Source organism: Drosophila bipectinata, chromosome 2L (assembly GCF_030179905.1).
Source record: "Drosophila bipectinata strain 14024-0381.07 chromosome 2L, DbipHiC1v2, whole genome shotgun sequence".
Taxonomy (NCBI): Eukaryota; Metazoa; Arthropoda; class Insecta; order Diptera; family Drosophilidae; genus Drosophila; species Drosophila bipectinata.
Genome location: NC_091736.1, coordinates 3,624,778 through 3,642,648, shown reverse-complemented (window position 1 = coordinate 3,642,648; position 17,871 = coordinate 3,624,778). Strand labels below are relative to the sequence as shown.

Genomic DNA, 17,871 nt, shown 5'->3' with positions numbered 1-17,871 from the left:
AAATGGATTTTACTTGATTTTTTTTATATGAATTTAGAATATTTTAATGTTTTTTGTAATCTATCTTGACTTAAGTATCATAAATTATGATTCATTTAAATTTGTATGCAATGGCGCCAATTTTAAAGTTCGGAAATTCCATCCCTATTATGAATCGTAATTTCGATTAATTTTTCCCCATCTCTCGTTCAAAGACCGGAGCGTCGCGTTTGAAATTACCGATCGTTTTCTGGCATACCGCGAATCAAGCAATATATATTTAAATATACATATAGTGTGTGCACGGGAAATTTATAGCAAGAAGGTAGGTAGTTAAGACCCGCATATGAGACTAAATGCTTTAAACTATAGGCGCTTGATCGAACCGGAGTACCTGGATTTGTGGCTCAAGGACTTGCCGCACACGTATACAAGCACACAAACAACAACGCATAAATAAAAAGGGAAAAATGAGTGGTCTTAGAAAATTTCAGGACAACGAGGCCTGGCGTCAGAAACTACGCGCCTATCTCTTAAACGATTGGTAAATACATTTTCTTTGGGTAGCAAGACACCTAGAATCGAAATTCCATAGAAATTTGATCACCAACAACACGAATGTGTATTCTTGAATGCCGCATGTCAAAAATCGAGTTACCTACATACTACAAATATCAATTTTGATTAGTTTTGTTTCTGCTTGCTAACGCTCCTCAATATTTCAGCCAACCTAAGAAGCCTGCAAAAATGGAGGAGTCTAAAGAAATGCGCTACAGCCTGAATATCGACGAGGATATCCGCAATAGGGCTAAGAAAGTAGGTCCGCCGGCTGCCACCAGCCAAACCACCATTAATATCAACGAGGATACTATTTACGAAGGCGCTATGGGACAATTTACGGATCGGGATGACAGCTTTGATGCCTTCGAACGCATGTGCGATAAGACTGGATCCGATCCAGATAGCACCTTGTTCCAATACCTACACAGTGAGGATAAAAGCCAGGTTGTTGCAATGGCCAAGGATCGCAGCGTCTCCCGGAACCTTAACGCCGATGATCAGAAGGAGATTGATGCTCTGCGTCGTATGCTCGAAGCAGTGGGCACCGAGGATCTACTGGATAACGAGAGTCCGGTCAAGGGCGTGGAATGCACTCAGATAGAGGATGTGGAGGCACCTTCGCGATTCTGGGATAACGATAATACCCTGGCTGGGCTTGACGAGTCCAGCATGGAGCCCAAGCCCAAGGTCTCGCCTGTGAAGATGGTGGGCCTGATGCGCCCCTCGACTATTATCGAGGATAACGAACTCGACTCTGATATCTCATCGCAGGTTAGCTTCCAGAGCGCTCGCACTTTAAAAACGAACGCATCCAGTTGCTACGAAACAGCCACAGATAATTCTTTAAGCGGAACTCTTCTAAGCGTCGACGACTTGTTTTATGCTGCAATTGCAAAGGCTAAACCACCAGGAATGTCGAAGGGTGAAGAGAAGGAGCTCCTGAGCGATCTTCACGGTAGCCTTAAGGAGCTAACATCTGCATCAAAGGGACATAATGAGCCAGTTGAGGAGGAGCAGGAATCCGAGTATGCCGAAAACACAATAATTGAGCTGTCTTCTTCTGACAATGAAGATGTTCAGCTTATTCCTGAACTTAAACAGGAAAATATCTCTCGCCTTGACGATAAGTCGGTTACTGAAAAACAAACTCTAGATGTTACTCCAGAGGCCGATGTATTGACAGTCGAAGATGAGCCGGAGGACAAGGAGAACGATGAAAATCGTTCCATGCATTTTAATGATACTATGGAGGAAATGCAGTATATGATGCAAAAGGGCATGGAGTACATGACTGGAGCGGCGGCTCCTGCTACCGCTCCGTCCCTTGCCGCTGCCAAGCCCAAAACTCCGGTGTTGGCCAAGTCAGACACGTTTGTGATGTCACCCAAGCCGATTCGCAAGACTCCGAAGTCTGAGTTTTTGGAACCATCGTTGCCGCTTCGTCCTAGTAACAAGCCGCAAACCCTTAGATCATCACCGTGCAAGGCTAAGCAGCCTCTTAAGCATGATCTTAACATGGAGTGGACTAGAAAGAAGTTCTTCGGTGCGTCCTCGGGAATTCCGCAACGTCGCCAGCAGCAGATAAAGCAGCCGGCTTATGCAAATATCGTCAGTCCCATTCGCACGTACACCCAGAAGTCTGGCACTGCGCCCCTCATGGCTCTTTTTAGGCAGACCAGCGCCGATGTGTTTAGTACCTTGGCCATTACTGAGCTGGAGCAGGAGTCCCGCCTGTGTCAACCAAAGCCTAACTTTGGCAAGGGAGCTGGTTCTGCTGAAATAAGTGGATGTTTACTCGAAGGCATTGATTCCACGGCTCAATTGCTGCCTAAAAAAGCATACATATCATCTGAAATCAAACACGTAAGTTTAATATTTATCCACAATTCCACCAATATGACCTTTTTTTTTGTATTCTTAGGTGGTGGACGAGCGCACTCCATTACCTATGCCCAGTGTGCCACGCATCCAGAAGTATCTCAACTCGGCCGTGGAACCTACCGTCCTCCGTCACGATGGAAAAATGAAAATGCCGAGCGATGCGCCACCAAAAACCTCCACATCCTCGCACATTCCACGCCGCGCTAACCATAGCCTGGCCGATCTATCACTAGCCTCTGGCGATGTCTCCTTGTATACGATTCGGGATGCCCAAAAGTTTTAAGATTATAAAGAAAAACGTCCATGTTTTAGGGGTTAAACTTGCTACAAGAATATATGTATTGAATAACTAGTCCTAGTAAATGCCATCGTTTTCAATTGTAGAATATTTGTAGGATTACTGCTTTTGCGGCAGCGGTCCCTTCCAGGCGCGGTTCACCTTCGACTCCGAGGGCCTGCCCAATTCTGAGCAAATATACCGACCCACTTGAATGAGTTTGTCGAGATCAACGCCGGTATTGAGGCCCATGCCGTGCAACATGTAGACTACATCTTCGGTGGCCGCATTGCCAGATGCACCCTTGGCATACGGGCATCCTCCTAGGCCGGATACAGACGAGTCCACCACACGAATGCCGTACTCCAGGGAGACAAGAATATTGGACAGAGCCTGGCCGTAAGTGTCGTGACAATGCACGGCCAAATTTTCAGCTGGTATCACTCGTGTCACCTCATCAAGCATTCGACGCATGCTGCCCGGAGTGCCAACTCCAATGGTGTCACCCAACGATATCTCATAACACCCCATTTCATGCAACGCTTCGACTACTTTGACAACGGCAGCCGGAGCCACAGCCCCTTCATAGGGACAGCCAACGACGGTTGATACATAGCCGCGGACACGAACTCCATTCTCCTTTGCGGCTTTAAGAACTGGCTTGAACCTTTCGATAGCCTCCGCTGCTGTACAATTGACGTTTTTTAAGGAAAAAGCGTCAGAAGCGGCTCCAAAGACGGCTACCTCTTCCGCTCCAGCCGCCAGAGCACTTTCAAATCCTTTAATGTTGGGCGTGAGGACGGGGTAGTTGATTCCAGGAACCTTACGAATACCACAGAACACTTCAGTGTTGTCTCCCATCTGGGGCACCCATTTAGCACTCACGAAGCTGGTGGCTTCTATGGTTTTCAGACCCGTTCGGGAGAGACGATCGATCAATTCGATCTTTGTGGCTGCGGGGAGCAGTTTGGGTTCGTTTTGGAGTCCATCCCGTGGACCCACCTCTACAATACGCACCGAATTGGAGGAGGGGCTCGTGACAGCGGTGCGCTGTTGGTTTTGATAAGATTAATTTCTCTAACCATAAATATTGTTGAAAGTAGTACCGTGGAGGTCAAGCGAACAGAAGGCCGACAGCCCAGGGCCAGGATTTGGGAAATTTGCATGGCGAAAAATATGTAAATAAATGTTACGTATCCCACTCCACCGATCCAGGCCGACCAGCTGTTGCTTATCAGTTGGCTCGATCGATAAACATTATCAGCTGTCTATCGCTAGCGGTCCATCCCTAAGAAAACGTTTTTTTAATATTGTTTGTGTTTGTTATGATTAACGAGACAGATAACTTGGAAACCCAGGAGGACTCTTCTCCGGAGGACGACGATGTCTTTCAATTTGAGACGGAGCACTTGGCTCTTCGGGGCAACGAAAGTTATGCAAATTTATTGCGAACTATTGCAGTTTTGCAGGCGCAAAGGATTCGAGTCCACCAACAGATTGAGGAACTGGAAGCGTCACGGAAAGTATACTTGGATAATCCGCAACTGCTACTGGACAAGCTGCGGAATAATGAGCCTCTTATTTCGGACAATTACATAATCACGGCAGAATTGCCCGATGTACCCACACTGAGTGCCCAGGATGACACCAAAGGAGCTCAAGGAATAGTGCCCTTAAAAGATATATCATCTGAGATAGATCGTAGTACGTGGAACCCTGAAGTTAAATCTCACAAACGATCAGAAAGCTTTGCCCGCTTATGGACAAATGAGGAGCAGCGCCATTTAGAACAGCTTCTGATTCAATATCCGCCGGAGGAAATTGAAATGCGCCGGTTTACGAAAATAGCGAAGGCGCTTGGCAATCGTACCGCCCAGCAAGTATTCAGCCGCGTACAAAAATACTTTCAGAAGTTACACGATGCAGGCATGCCAGTGCCTGGCCGGATTCCAAAGTATCGCCGGTCGGGACACGGCAAAGCAAAGCTCAGCTTACGCCGGTCGACTTTTTTTCCTGCCCAGAATTTATCGCTTCAAATGCCGGTAGAGGACGACGATTTGCACATTCAATCGCCTGCTTCGGAGATGGGTATGCCGGCGGCGTCCTTAAGAATCAAGGCGGAACCAAAGACCGAACCAGAAGCCGTTAATGAAGATTTTTATTCGGAAGCAAAGCGGCGGCAGGACTTGCGGCTAAAGCTTCTTTCATCTGTTTACAGCGAAAAGCAGCAAGTGGAAGGCGGTTATGAGCCTGATCCTTTGGCACCGAAGTGCGCCGACTGCGAAGAGGCATCGGTAACCAGAACGCACTGGCGTTGCAACAGCTGTTACTGCCATCTTAACTTATGTGGCGACTGCCTGACCAGTCAGTTGCTTGAAGAACGCTTCGAACATTTAAGTCACGAAGTTGTGGAGGACCGTGAATCTTAAAATAAGAATAGATTTAGTAATTTGCATTATATTTTTTCCTACACATTTAAAATAAAAGCTTATCTTATAATAAAGTACTTTTATATGAAAAATATGATTTATTTTTTATAAAAACTAAAAGGGGCATGTAAAAATGAAATGTTTCAGTTACGAGTTTGAGAAGATTTGGGAAGGGATTGGAGCCTTTGGCGCCGCTTGGACTCAAATTCAGTGGCTAGCTGCCAAGTTTCCTTATCGAGTGCCTCCTTTCCACGGGCAATGCCCAGTAGCCGGGAAAGGACCAGCAACCCATGCAGGTCGTCTGCATTGCTCTTTACATTCGCTTTGCGCATATCCACAAACTCCTGCTGGATCATTTCGGTGTGCTCGTCGCTGACACTAAATGGGCTAATCCTTGCCGTAGTCAAGTACTTGCGAAACTGGTGAAGCCGCGACGGTTGAAGGTAATGATGGGCTGCCTTAAGAGATTCGTCAAGCATTTCTACGGCCTTAGCGTCGGCATTTATGGGGACAATAAAATCGCTCTGGAAAAGATATATGAAATAAATAAAACGAATGCTGTATCATCCATATTTCTTCCTTACCGGCAACATACTGCGCCCTTCACTAAGGACCAGGACGGGAATGTTTGCTTGATAATCGATTTGGTAATACTGAAAGTCGCACTTCAGCTCTTGGTTGTTGATAAGGTGAGCCAAGTGCTGAACGGCTTGAACGCCGTTAGCCTCCAGCTTGCCTTGTTGCAGGGAGGTCTCATCCAGCACTAAATGAGTGTGTGGGGCAAGCTGCAAAAGCCCAGAGACTAGTTTGTTGGTATCGTAGTCCTTCCTGTTAGGTGAAAAATAGAAAGTTAGTTTGTGCTTTAAAAGTGGATTATTCCAATTACTTGGGAGCAAAGGCAGCTGTATTCATCATATCCAGGGTCATTGGTAGGTAGTGGCTGGCCGGCAGGAGCAACTCCAACACTTGATACAGCTTCTTGGTATACTCCTGGGCGGATTCCTTAGGAAGATTACACAAGTTCAATGCAAACTTTCCAATGCTTTGCATATCGGTACGGCTGTAGACTGTCGAAATCAAATGCGAGAGCAAATACTCGGCAGCAAGATCGTCGTCGAATAAACAAAGCTTCAACAGCATGCGCAAATCCTTGTGAATGGCGAGTTGGGAGGGATTTGGGTCATCGCAGGCTTCGGGTGGCTGCCGCAAACTTTCATCTAGCAGCGGATTGGCATGTGGCAGCATTTTGACTCCAAAGGCATGCAGACGGGGAATGAGAAAAGGCGATGGGTGAGCCGCCTGCAGCTCGCTTAAGCTTTCATATCCATCGACATCAAGGGTGGCGGCATCCAAAGAAGGATCCACCGACAAGAAGCCCACAAAGTCCACCAGCGAGTTTAGTTGATAGGAATCAAAGTCCTCGTATACTTTAACCATGCAGGCCATACTGGGGCGATTAGGCAAGGGTGAATTAAGCAGGTACTCAGAGCCAAGTGATGGGGCAGATGCGGATGCGACTTCATTGCCTTGTATGTTGTCCAAACGCTGACGCTTTAGGGTGCCATCATCCATGTCATCCACATCCATGCCTTCTTGCTCTTCCAGAGTGCGCTTCTTAGCTACTGAAGCTGGAGACTGGGCCTGGCCGGTAGCCAAATCCGTCTGCGGAGCACAATGTTTCTCATGATCTTTACTCCAGTCATTCAACCCCGGCACGGAAACAACAAACAACGTGCGTCGCTCGCCATGCAAATTTCCTTCGGCATTGTAGTCTATCTCCTCGCCAGGCGCTACACGCAAGCAATCTCTAAATTTGCCGTCCTGGAAGCGTTTGATCCCATTAGAGGACTTCACCTCGTACCTCTCCAGAAAGATCTCCGGGTCCATCATGTCCTGAATCATTCCGCGGAAGCGTACCAATGTTTGGTCCTTCAGCTTATGAAGAGGTGTGTAGTTAAGAAGGGGAATCGAGTGCCAGCGGCTGGAGTCCTTGAGCAAATCCTTCGAAGCGGTGCCTTCCATGGCCTGGTCGGCCAGTTCATCGGGCGTCCTTGGCAAATCCATGGCGCATGGCATTTTATAGTAATTTGCAAATAAATGAACAAAGACCCCAATGCTCTTGCTGTTTCTCAGCAACTGCTGTTATTGGCGGGCAACTCTGTAAACCTATCGATAGTTTGTGTATCGATTTCTCATTTTTAAACCAGGGATGTTGAAACTCTGCCGCAGAACGGATGTTGGGCGGATGTGGACATCCGCAAAAAATTATTACTTGTACCTTTGGTAAAAGCTCAGCATATAAAAAGAAATGAGCAAGAAAAGCAATGTGTGGCAGTTCTTTTACAAGGCTTCGGACACTGTTGCCACATGCTGCCTGTGCCAAAGGAACTATTCGCGAAAAGGACGAGGTACAACTTGTCTAAGGAATCACCTCAAAAGCAGACATCCTGCGGAGTTCCTTACTTTGTCCGAAGATGTCAAGTATGTGGTTAAGCGAGAGATCGGTAGCAGTCCATCTCAGCATCCTACGGCGAAATTGGAGCTTAAGTTGGACGTAAGTGGTTTTCAATAGGTCGATAGCTTATACTTTCTTTGTGAAGCGAAGGGGTAAGGGGGAGTGGGTTCTGGTGAATCCCCCTAAAAAGAGAGTGGGCGGCTTTTTCCCCACTTATTTGTAAAAAATTATAAAACTAATCTTTAATTAAAAAAAAAAAAAAAAAAAAAACGTGTTTATTTCTCTAAAAACATGTTAAATATAAAAATATTTTCTCAAGTATATTAAAATTTTATCATCATTTTTGAAGTTTAAATTATATTCATATTTTTAGGAACCAGACCCAGATCCACTGGAAACAGGTCATGGCAACTTTGGAGATTCCGAGGACTTCCTCATGCATGCTCGCTGTGATGAAAAGATGGCGCTTATGTTTCTAACTCAGTCATTTGATTTAATCGATGGAAGTGGATTCATCAGCCTTATAAAGACTTTGCAGCCACGGTACGTGATCCACCCAAAAAGCTACTATGAGAAAATACTGTGCCAGGATGTATTCCGGAGAATTCATTCTCAAATAAAGCAACAGGTGGATCTGTTAGACGCCATATCGTTATCCATTAGTCTCTGGTGGGGAGGCCAGGCTGAAGGACTTCTCAGTTTATCTTGTTCTGGAATCACCAGGGACTTCCGGTACAATAGTTTCATGCTCAGGTGTGAAGCTATTAATTATGAAACGGCCACCAAAGTGTCCTCCAGTATTCTCGATCTTATACCCACTCTGACCATTGAGTTACCCAAAGATAAAATCTATTGCGTGGTGAGAGATGAGTTAAGCGCCGCTCCAGGATCTCTTCCCGATTGCAGTGTCCATCGCCTTCAAATGTGCGTAAGATTCGCCTTGCAATCCAACGAAGTCCTCATGAATCTTTCATCGAAATGCAAACAAATTGTTGACCACTTTGCATCTTCTAAAGTGGCCCACGATCACCTAAAATTTATTCAGAAAATGCGTCTAAAAAGGGACCCCTGTTCTATCTTAAAAGTGGCCTCCTCCAAGTGGAATGCAACCTTTCAAATGATGGCACGATTGCTAAGGATGAAAGATGCTATTACCCTGTATGCTGAAGAGTACAGCCTGATTCAAATATATCCAGATGAATGGGTAGACATCGATTTGTGCAACAAGGTAATGCAGCCTTGCGAAGAAATTATAAAGATATGGAGTTCTCCCACGACATCAGCTTCGTCGGTGATTCCACTTGTGGCCGCTCTAAGGGACTCTCTTAGAACGGATGTTCACAACTATGTTTCTTCTGTGGTAAATATTTGTTACCAAATTCCTTCTCGCTTTTTAATAAATATGTTTTTTTAGACCATTTCCAGTTTTGCTCGAAAACTACTTGAGGAATTGGAAATGAAATTCTCGCATGTTACAAGTGATACAAAGTTTCTGATGGCCACTTACTTGGATCCGCGGTACAAGCAAGCTTTCTTTACTGAACGAGAGGAACAATTGGTGGCCAATGAGATTTTGATGCAACTGACTAGAGTCCAGGAAGATCCGGAAGGGCAGCCACTCATGAAGATGATTAAAGTGTCTTCATCTGCGTCCCTTAAAAATGAGTCCAAGATTGACAGTATACTGGACACCATGCTGACGAATGGCTCTACCAACAGCCAGCAGGCAACCACATCCTTCGGATCTCAATCGCAAATTAAAAATCTCTTGTACTTGTATAACTCCGAGCCGAGAATCGGAAGGGAAATAGACCCATTAATGTGGTGGAAATCTAACGCCAAATATAGTGCCATGTTTCCCATTGTTCGACGGTTCTTATCGGTGCCGGCTGCAAGTATTGCCAGCGAAGGATTATTCAAAGAATCTTCACATGTGTACAACGACATCCATATGGGGTTGAGTCTCGAAAACGCTTCCAAAATATTACTAATCAAATCGAACTTTAATATGATTACCAGTAGAGATTAGAATAGTAGATTGAATTATAAACGAACTGGACGCTTTTTACATTTAACCTTAAAGCTTAAAACTACTTGATCGTCACAAATATTAGGTTCTGAACTTAAACAAAAGGGTCCTAGCCCCTGTAATCGGGATCATTGTGCTCCTCATCATCCTCTTCTTCCTCGTCTTCTTCATCTAAGTTAAAGGACAAAGTTTGTATTATTTTTTAATGTTCAGAAAATAAAACACTTGAATATCCTTACCATGATCCCGTCGTTTTCGGGTGTAAGCTCGCTTGCTGGCGACCGGCGCCTGATCCGTTTCCCCGTGAAGAAGTGAATTGCGATACATGACGAGGGGTTGCCATTCCTCTGCTCTGCTTGATGGCATCCCAGGTGGAATGATCTTGTCCAGGAATGCCATAATTACTTTCTTGTCCTGTTTAAGAAGTTTGTGGTTGAACTCGTTGAGCACCTCCAGGAATAGAATACGTGTGGGTGCTCGCACAGGATCATCCGGCTGCTTGTTGGCAGCAAAATAGATTCCGCCGCGATGTATGGCGGCCACGGACTCACGATTCTTGATCGCGTCGAAGCCAAATGTGAGGGCGAATCGTTTCGCCAACTCCTTGAGATCTACAAATTCCTGGGAACTCTTTGAAACCATTCCACCGTCACTCTGTTCCTGCAGACTCTTGAAAACGGTTATCAAACTTAGGAGCAGCGTCATGGCAAAATTGACTTTGTTGATCTCGCGTGCCTTGCCCAATGTGGCTTTAATAATATCCCCATAATCGTTGTAGCACTAAAAAAAGAAAATAAAAGGTCATATATGCTTTTAAGTTTAAAAACCTAATGGCCTTACCTTGACATAATATTTAAAAATGCTCGCTGCTCGCATTGTTGGTATAATATTGTAAACTACTAATTTGCAATAGCAGGCCAAAAAGTTTCGCTTCTTATGAAGCTCTTCTATGCGCGTTTCGTCTTGGACAACGTCTTGCTTCAGAGAGAAGACGTAATGTTGCACAAAGTTGTCCAAGATCAAGTGCTCATCCATTCGAGACTTGTATACCAAGCCGCGGATGTGTTCGATTTCGCTGCGCGACAATTTCTCGGAGAAAATAATCAACAAGTCGCAAATAGACTGATAAGCCTGCAAGAAAAATCGTTTTGGATTATTTAAGTATAACAACTTTTAATAAATGAAACCAACCGCTTCTTGTATTTGCACTGTTGGACCATCTCGGGTGAGCTCAAAGCAAGCTGACATGAAAGTATCCAGGTTACCCCGCAATTCGGTTACCACTTCGGTCACATTAAGCGCTTCGCAGTCATTCTCCACGTAGTGAAGACCCCAGCTTATAGAAAAATAGCAGGCCTCTATGCAATAGGCCAGTGCTTCGTTTGGTAAACAGCGATCCACGTTCTCCTTGGACTGAGCTTCCTCAACGTCCTGGAAGAGGGTCTTGAATAGGTACCAAGGATTGAGGTTGTGCGAGGAGTACAATATGGAGAGCACTTTTAGGGTGATCGTAATGTTATAGATGTCATCTTCGTTGGGAGTTTCCTCGCCTAAAAATAAATGAAAATAAATATTTATGTCGATTCGAACAAATGAAAAGTCTCACCTTGTATTAGGTTCCGCCACTCCTCGATCGCGTCCTTATATTTATTAACCGCACTCTCGATAATATTGGATCTGGCTATGTTGCACCTTGTGTAGGTGGCACTACCCTCGGCACAGAGGCACTCTAGCGTCTTGGCGCACGTTTCGAGGACTTCCCGCCCCGTGTGCATGCTCATAACCTGATTGATCTTATCGAGGAGGGACTGAAGATTTCCCTCTTGACGATTAGTCGTGTATAGATTGAGGTCGAAATACTGGGGAACTGCCAGCAAGTTGGCCAACTTTTCGCTGTCAGCTTGATACTTTTCCAGCAGCGAAGGCAGCGTGACAATAAAGTGCTCGGTCAGCTTGGTCTTCTCGTCCTGAATGGCCTTAACTTCTTTTGCACTGAGAGTGAATTTTCTATTGCTGGCTCGTCCGACGGGCACTTCTCCAGTGGCCGATTGCTTCACACTGCTGACCATGATCTCGATGAGGGTCGACTCCTGTTTATTGTCGAGCACCTCCTCATTGGGACCAGGTTCTTCTAAAAGCAAATCGGTCATACATTCCCAGTCCTTGACCATATCATTGCTGTCAATAAAGGAGTCGACAAGATAAGCGCCATGCTCGTGAAGCTCCGATTCAATGAAAAATTGGACCAAATCCCGGACTAGCGGAGTATTTGGCAGACGTATTTTTCCACGCTTAGTTTTGGTTTCCTCCATGTCAGAAGTTAAATGGAACAAGCGAACGTTCAAGAACTCAGCAGCTGCCTGAGCGACTCCTCGGTGGGAAGAGTAAACCAACTCGTACACGATTTCACAATCTTTGTCAGCCAATATCTCAGGATGTATTCTGAAAAAACAGATTTTGGGTAAGTATTTTCATTTCGTAAATTAAAATAAAACTATAATCTTACTTTAAAATACTAATAACCAGCTTCACCGCATGAACAGACACCTCAAACTCCTTGTCCAGGGTCATGGCTACAATACGATCCTTAAACTTTGAGGTGAAGAGCTCTAGCTTGCCCTTAAGCTCCTCCTTTTCGTATAACGGTAGCAATGACTGGAGACATCGTAGACGAACCTCTCCTATTTTATCGTGGAGAGTCCAGCCGATGTATTTTAAGTACGAATCGTCAAGAAAGTTTTGTGGATAGTTTTCCATCCAAATCCCGATTTCAGCCATGCAAATTGCACGAATATCGGGCAGACTGTCTCTGTAGCGGTGCACAAACACAGATTTGAACATATAGGTTAACATACTCTTGATTTCGTCCATATTCTCCTCCAACTCAGACCGTTTAGTCATTAGTGAATCCAAACGGTCAGAGGCGCGTCGATCACGAGACTGAAATATATTTGTTTTATGATAAAACTCGTATTTTATTAATTCATAACTACCTTTACACGCTCCGCTTCAAATTGTTTCGCAGCATTGTCGAAATTGTTTGAAACGAGTAGGGCGACATCCACCAGTGCCGTCATTAGCTTCATAGCCGCCAGGGTGGCTGTATGTCGGAACGCTCGCACCTGGGAGTCTGACAGTCCCGTAAGCAGTGAAATTACGTTGTCCATCAGAAACTGATCATAAATGATTGAGTATTGGCACTGCCTCACAAGCATTTGTACAAAATCGCAAAAATTGTTTTTGAATTTTCGCCACTGGGTACCAGTCATGATCAATGGATATTCGCCGCTTTCCTATAATAATATAGCAGAATGATATATACTCTTTTCTAAAGATATCACTGAACAAACGTACCTCGTCAAACTCCTCCGTCATACGCCTAATGATTGCTGTATGATCTACTGGATATTGGATGTCCTCCGAAATCTTGCCTTTGCAGCCACTGGAATTTATAAAGAATTGCATCAAAGCGACCAGCGCTGTCTCCCGGTTAGCCTTATACTGCTCAATCCATTGGTCAACAATACTCTGAAAATACAAAAACTGCCAATTATCTGATTAATCAATAAGAAAAGTAGGTCTTACGGCGATTGGATTCTTAGAGTGGCGCACAATATAGTACAAGCTGTTCTCGTCAGTGGTTATTTCCCGTTCATGATCGATACGCTCGTGGTGGCCCTTATCCACAGGCTCCTTGCGTGGCCGTTCCACTCGCTCCTTCCGTTCAGCTGGTGGCTTTCGGGTGGCTGGTGTCTTTCGCTTTCGGGCAACTGGCGCAAAGAACTCATCTTCGTCATCATCAATAATGGGTGGCTTATCCCGCACTCCACCTCTGGCCCGTAGCCGGGTCATACGCTTGGTGGGGCTATCCGCATCCGACGTGCTTTCATTTAACGCATCGCTAAAATATATGAGCAACGTTATAAAAATTATATTGAAACCAAAGGCTTATTTTGTCAGTAAATGTACCTGTGGAGTTCTTCGTATTCCGGAGGCGGATCATCCATCCGAATGCGCTTTCCACCGCGCCGTGCCATCATTTTATTTTAAACTGTTAAATTGTGACGCTCACTGGTTTATTTGTTTATTTTTTTTTATGAAATGTTTATAAATTTACACTCAGGCGTCCAGTTTACAACAAGAGATGGCACAACCACCAAAAATATTGCGCGAAAAGTATCGATAGGCGATAACGTTCGCGGAACTATCGCGGAACGCTAACTGAGCGACGCTAATTCGACGGACATGAGGGTTGAGATGGGCTATCCCACAGATGCGAAATTGTAAGATATTGATATGAAACCCCATTTTAATTTCTATTAAAATGTTGTTTAACTAACGGTAAAACACTGTGGGTTGTCTTAAATATATATTTATTATACAAATAACAATAAAGTAACTTCAATGTAATAAATCAGGTAAATGTATTTGAAATGTTATTCTTGTTTAAGAATTCCGATTTCTTTTAGCAACTGGTCATTGTTGTTTGGGGTGACTTTTTTACTCATTTGTCTATTCCATTGAATTAACTGCAACATTGAGAAGAATAAATAAAAATGTTGAACTAGACATTAAAATTTCTATACCGACGCGCTCCAGTTCTGCCCGCAAAGCCACAACCGCTTTCTCACGATCCGCAACTAATTCCTCAAGGTATTGATAGCGTAGCTTCTTTCTGGCCCGGCATTCTCTAGCACTCTGCCTGCTTCGTTCTAAAATAGCGAAAGAAAAGGATTTTAATTGAAATGTTTTAATAAGAATTTAAGACAAATAGAGTTTGTTTAAATGATAAATTCTTACCAAGCTTCGCCTTTATATCCAATTTTTCTGCAGATGTCTTTCTCCCAGGCTTGCGACCTCGTTTTCCAGATTCTTTGCGGGTCTAATAATAAAAATTAATTAAAAAATAAAGTATTTCTCTTTTATTTTAATGATAAGTTTAGTGGTTACTAATTACGATGTTTGAATGTTTATATTTTAACTAAAATGTTAATTTTTTCTTCAAGTAACACACAAAGGAAACTAACTGCGCATTAAATCAAGGTAAATAAACAAATGCGTATGAAGCAATCCATAGTTAAATGGATACTTATCAAACATCAAATAGTGCATTACCGTGGATGTTTCCTTTGTGACCGACATTTTGCTGCTTTGACACTCCATTTCTGCCATTATTGAAATATTTATAAAATCGGGTTCCAAATAGTTTGCGTCCTTTGTAAAAGATGATAAACAAACGAAACACACACGCACATCAAGTTGCACACAACCATAAATTATTTTGCGATATTTGGAACAAAGGAAAGAAACAAAAATAAAACTATCGTATTCAATTCAATTGTTCTAAAATATATTTTATTTTTTTAATAAATAACTAATTAAAATTATTTATTATGAATATTATTAATTTATGTTGTGTTCTTTTGCTCTATATTTTTCTCTATTCTATTTTTTACTTTTATTTGAATTAATTTATTCCTAACCTTAATACATTCGATACATTGGAGTTAAAAAATTAAATAAATATGATCAAAAAATATCAATATTTTCATACTATTCTATATAGATATTCTAGCTAAAAAAAGTCTCCTTCTTTAGTTTCATAGTTTTCTAACTTTTAAAATATAAATTTTCATAATTGTTACTCATTGTTAGAATATAGATTATAAAGAATAACAATAATAGAGTATTTAATAACTTAAAATTATAAACATAGTTCCATATTTGTTCAACTTTAGGCATAAGAAGCTTAATGAACTTTTATATGGCGAGCCTCAGAGCCATAAAAAGTCCCTTATTAGGTCATACTAAAAATATACCATTTGCCACCCAATTTCAGTGTTCCAAATAAAGACCTATTTTTAAAAATTGCATTTCTGCAGCGAGTGTAACCACCCTGGTCGAAAACTTGATATAGATACAAACGCTAAAAATTCGTCCGGTGGTGATAACTTATTGATTATTTATTTTTCAAGGCAGGTATCTGAAGAGATATCATAGTTAGATGACAAATATGGGCGACCAGCGTGGGACTAGAGTGTATGTCGGTAACCTGACCGACAAAGTAAAGAAGGACGATCTAGAAGGGGAGTTTACAAAGTACGGGAAGCTGAATTCAGTATGGATCGCCTTCAACCCCCCGGGTTTTGCCTTTGTGGAGTTCGAGCATCGTGATGATGCCGAAAAGGCGTGCGACATACTGAATGGGTCCGAACTCTTGGGATCTCAGTTGCGTGTGGAGATTTCCAAGGGCCGTCCACGTCAAGGTAGGCGCGGAGGTCCTACCGACCGTGGCCGGCGCGGCGATTTCGGCCGGCACAGTATAACTAGCAGTAGCAGCAACGGATTCAGACAGCGCGGATCCAGCGGATCCGGTGGCCGCCATGGCGAACGGAGCTACAGCTCTGGTCGTTCTGGTGGTGGCTATAGTGGCAGAGACGGCGGAGGCAGCAGCTTTAATCGTCGTGAAGTGTATGGCGGAGGACGCGACAGCGGCCGCTACAGCAGCGGAAGCAGCGCTAGCTACGGTCGCTCTGGTGGACAAGGAGGACGTTTCAGGTCCCGCTCGCCCGTTGGAAATCATCGCTTCTAATAAGAAAAAGACTCATAGTTGCTTAAGGGTTACCTATGAGTAATGAATAATGAATAATAACTTAAGTGCGACCGTAAAACGTATCCTCGAAATATTTAAATTTGTAGCATTTGATCATTTTCGATCAACTCCATCAAAAACTGATAGTCGTCTTTTCATTACTAATTTCATGAATGCAGAAAGTGGGAATACATTTTAATCATAAAAATGACAACCGCAAGAATATAAAATTTAAGTTGTAAAGTAGAAATCAACTAAGAAACAATACGCTAAGACTCGATCTACGTTAAACCAAATTCTAGAAGTACCCAATTTTAATAAAGAAAATGCGTAAAAAATTTCGTATGCTTCGTACCCTTCGCAAAATAATTGGTCTGAAACTACAAATTTCTATTCCTATTCAAATTTTCAGATTTATTGAATTTGTGCTAGTCAACACGTTTATACTTTAAGTAATGATAACTTCCAAAATTGCCATCTTAACATTGGTTTTGCAACACCTGGGTACATTGTATTCAGAAGCTAGGCGATAAATCTGTTTTTGATGGCCCGTTTTATTCATCTACATAAAAGTGCTGGAAATAAACACTCTGTTGGAGGCTCTGATAATGGGCAAAAAACCAAATACTGACATATTCTTAAACCTATAAACTTAAATTAGGTAAGATATATATTTCATCATTTTTATATTGAAGCATTGAATTATTAAATTGATTCTTTTTCCCTTAAAGCTTTTAATTTGAATGCATCTTATTGTGAGGAAATTAATCTTTATTTAGTTAAATAAATAATAAATAACGTTAACATTAGACTAAAAAGTATTTTTCTACATTTTGGATTGCTCAGAAAAATGGATTTGGAATAAATTGCCTTAAGCTCCATAAAATAACAAGCAATAGGTGTCTAATGAAATGTCGATTAGTTAGGGATTGGAAAACATTTGGATGAACTTTAAAATCTTCTTTTACTCATATAACAATAAACAAATAATAATAATAATAAAATCAAATTGGCCATCGAAACGATTAATTGTTTTTCCTTAAATGCTTCATTTTTATTTCAGTTTTAGTCATATCTATCCAAAATGGATATAAATAACCCCGTGGGAAAGTAAATGAGTACCCTTACATACCTTTTTAGAAAACTCCATTATTGGAAAAACTTTTTGATTTATTTATTTAGGTCAGTTTTTTGCAAAGAAATTTTTCATAGATTTTCATCCTACCATTTTTTCTAACAACACTTTGCTTTTAAGATAAACTTTTTTATAACCAGACCCTTCTTAAAAAGATAAAAACTTGGGAGAAACTTGATCCAGGTTAATGTCAGTCCCACAAATTCAAAATCTTCTCCGACCATTCCAATATTCTAAGAATTTAGAATATAATTGGTTTCCCAATTTTATTAGGGGAATTTCAATGGCTGCATATACGAACTCCCCTTGGCACCCAAAATTATGCCACTCAATAGAGTACCGGTAGTTTCGAATAAGAAAAGTAAAATTGCTTAAAACAAAATCTTTGATCTGAAATATTTAATATAGGGACAGCCCTATGTTAATAGAGCATAGTAAGGAAGTATTTATCAAGCTAAACGAAAAAGCTTTTTAGAATCATTTACTCTAAATCCGTTAGAGGTGCGGCTTATTTGTTAAATCTTTTAAAAGAA

At 42.4% G+C, this 17,871-nt stretch overlaps 8 protein-coding genes across 11 annotated transcripts; 4 read left to right on the top strand and 4 right to left on the bottom strand.

Moving 5' to 3' along the window:
• The first annotated feature begins 167 nt into the window (after positions 1-167).
• Positions 168-2,807, top strand: sip2 (septin interacting protein 2). Of its 3 annotated transcripts, none has more exons than XM_017240151.3 (4): positions 171-304; positions 352-523; positions 705-2,403; positions 2,462-2,807. In XM_017240151.3, exons 2-4 carry the CDS (start codon positions 450-452, stop codon positions 2,702-2,704), a joined length of 2,016 nt encoding a protein of 671 aa, XP_017095640.2. In that variant the 5' UTR covers positions 171-304; positions 352-449; the 3' UTR covers positions 2,705-2,807. The 3 variants fall into 3 exon arrangements, with proteins under 3 accessions (XP_017095642.2, XP_017095640.2, XP_017095639.2); XM_017240150.3 differs by having other exon boundaries at positions 172-304; positions 371-523; XM_017240153.3 differs by lacking the exon at positions 352-523 and having other exon boundaries at positions 168-304.
• Hmgcl (hydroxymethylglutaryl-CoA lyase) lies at positions 2,728-3,953 on the bottom strand. Its single transcript, XM_017240158.3, has 2 exons — positions 3,805-3,953; positions 2,728-3,748 (listed from the first exon to the last, which is right to left on the bottom strand). The coding sequence occupies exons 1-2, from the start codon at positions 3,862-3,864 to the stop codon at positions 2,819-2,821; spliced, it is 990 nt and encodes a 329-aa protein (XP_017095647.3). The 5' UTR covers positions 3,865-3,953; the 3' UTR covers positions 2,728-2,818.
• Positions 3,954-3,962: 9 nt separating this feature from the next.
• Atac1 (Ada2a-containing complex component 1) lies at positions 3,963-5,219 on the top strand. The gene has a single exon (XM_017240157.3). It carries the CDS (start codon positions 4,024-4,026, stop codon positions 5,125-5,127), a length of 1,104 nt encoding a protein of 367 aa, XP_017095646.2. The 5' UTR covers positions 3,963-4,023; the 3' UTR covers positions 5,128-5,219.
• On the bottom strand, positions 5,203-7,281 carry LOC108124470 (mini-chromosome maintenance complex-binding protein). The gene is made up of 3 exons (XM_017240156.3): positions 6,014-7,281; positions 5,712-5,955; positions 5,203-5,651 (listed from the first exon to the last, which is right to left on the bottom strand). Exons 1-3 carry the CDS (start codon positions 7,201-7,203, stop codon positions 5,271-5,273), a joined length of 1,815 nt encoding a protein of 604 aa, XP_017095645.2. The 5' UTR covers positions 7,204-7,281; the 3' UTR covers positions 5,203-5,270.
• A 41-nt stretch (positions 7,282-7,322) lies between these two features.
• Positions 7,323-9,855, top strand: LOC108124469 (zinc finger BED domain-containing protein 4). Its single transcript, XM_017240155.3, has 3 exons — positions 7,323-7,681; positions 7,956-8,942; positions 8,997-9,855. Exons 1-3 carry the CDS (start codon positions 7,436-7,438, stop codon positions 9,609-9,611), a joined length of 1,848 nt encoding a protein of 615 aa, XP_017095644.2. The 5' UTR covers positions 7,323-7,435; the 3' UTR covers positions 9,612-9,855.
• SA1 (stromal antigen) lies at positions 9,565-13,777 on the bottom strand. Its single transcript, XM_017240149.3, has 10 exons — positions 13,581-13,777; positions 13,197-13,512; positions 12,966-13,139; positions 12,605-12,904; positions 12,118-12,551; positions 11,218-12,053; positions 10,803-11,161; positions 10,452-10,742; positions 9,851-10,391; positions 9,565-9,782 (listed from the first exon to the last, which is right to left on the bottom strand). The coding sequence occupies exons 1-10, from the start codon at positions 13,649-13,651 to the stop codon at positions 9,721-9,723; spliced, it is 3,384 nt and encodes a 1,127-aa protein (XP_017095638.2). The 5' UTR covers positions 13,652-13,777; the 3' UTR covers positions 9,565-9,720.
• Positions 13,778-13,967: 190 nt separating this feature from the next.
• LOC108124473 (REPTOR-binding partner-like) lies at positions 13,968-14,884 on the bottom strand. Of its 2 annotated transcripts, none has more exons than XM_017240159.3 (4): positions 14,727-14,884; positions 14,412-14,493; positions 14,202-14,323; positions 13,968-14,140 (listed from the first exon to the last, which is right to left on the bottom strand). In XM_017240159.3, the coding sequence occupies exons 1-4, from the start codon at positions 14,781-14,783 to the stop codon at positions 14,048-14,050; spliced, it is 354 nt and encodes a 117-aa protein (XP_017095648.2). In that variant the 5' UTR covers positions 14,784-14,884; the 3' UTR covers positions 13,968-14,047. The 2 variants fall into 2 exon arrangements, with proteins under 2 accessions (XP_017095648.2, XP_017095649.2); XM_017240160.3 differs by having other exon boundaries at positions 14,198-14,323; positions 14,727-14,883.
• Positions 14,885-15,484: 600 nt separating this feature from the next.
• Positions 15,485-17,012, top strand: Rsf1 (Repressor splicing factor 1). The gene has a single exon (XM_017240393.3). The coding sequence runs from the start codon at positions 15,616-15,618 to the stop codon at positions 16,201-16,203; it is 588 nt and encodes a 195-aa protein (XP_017095882.1). The 5' UTR covers positions 15,485-15,615; the 3' UTR covers positions 16,204-17,012.
• Positions 17,013-17,871: the final 859 nt, after the last annotated feature.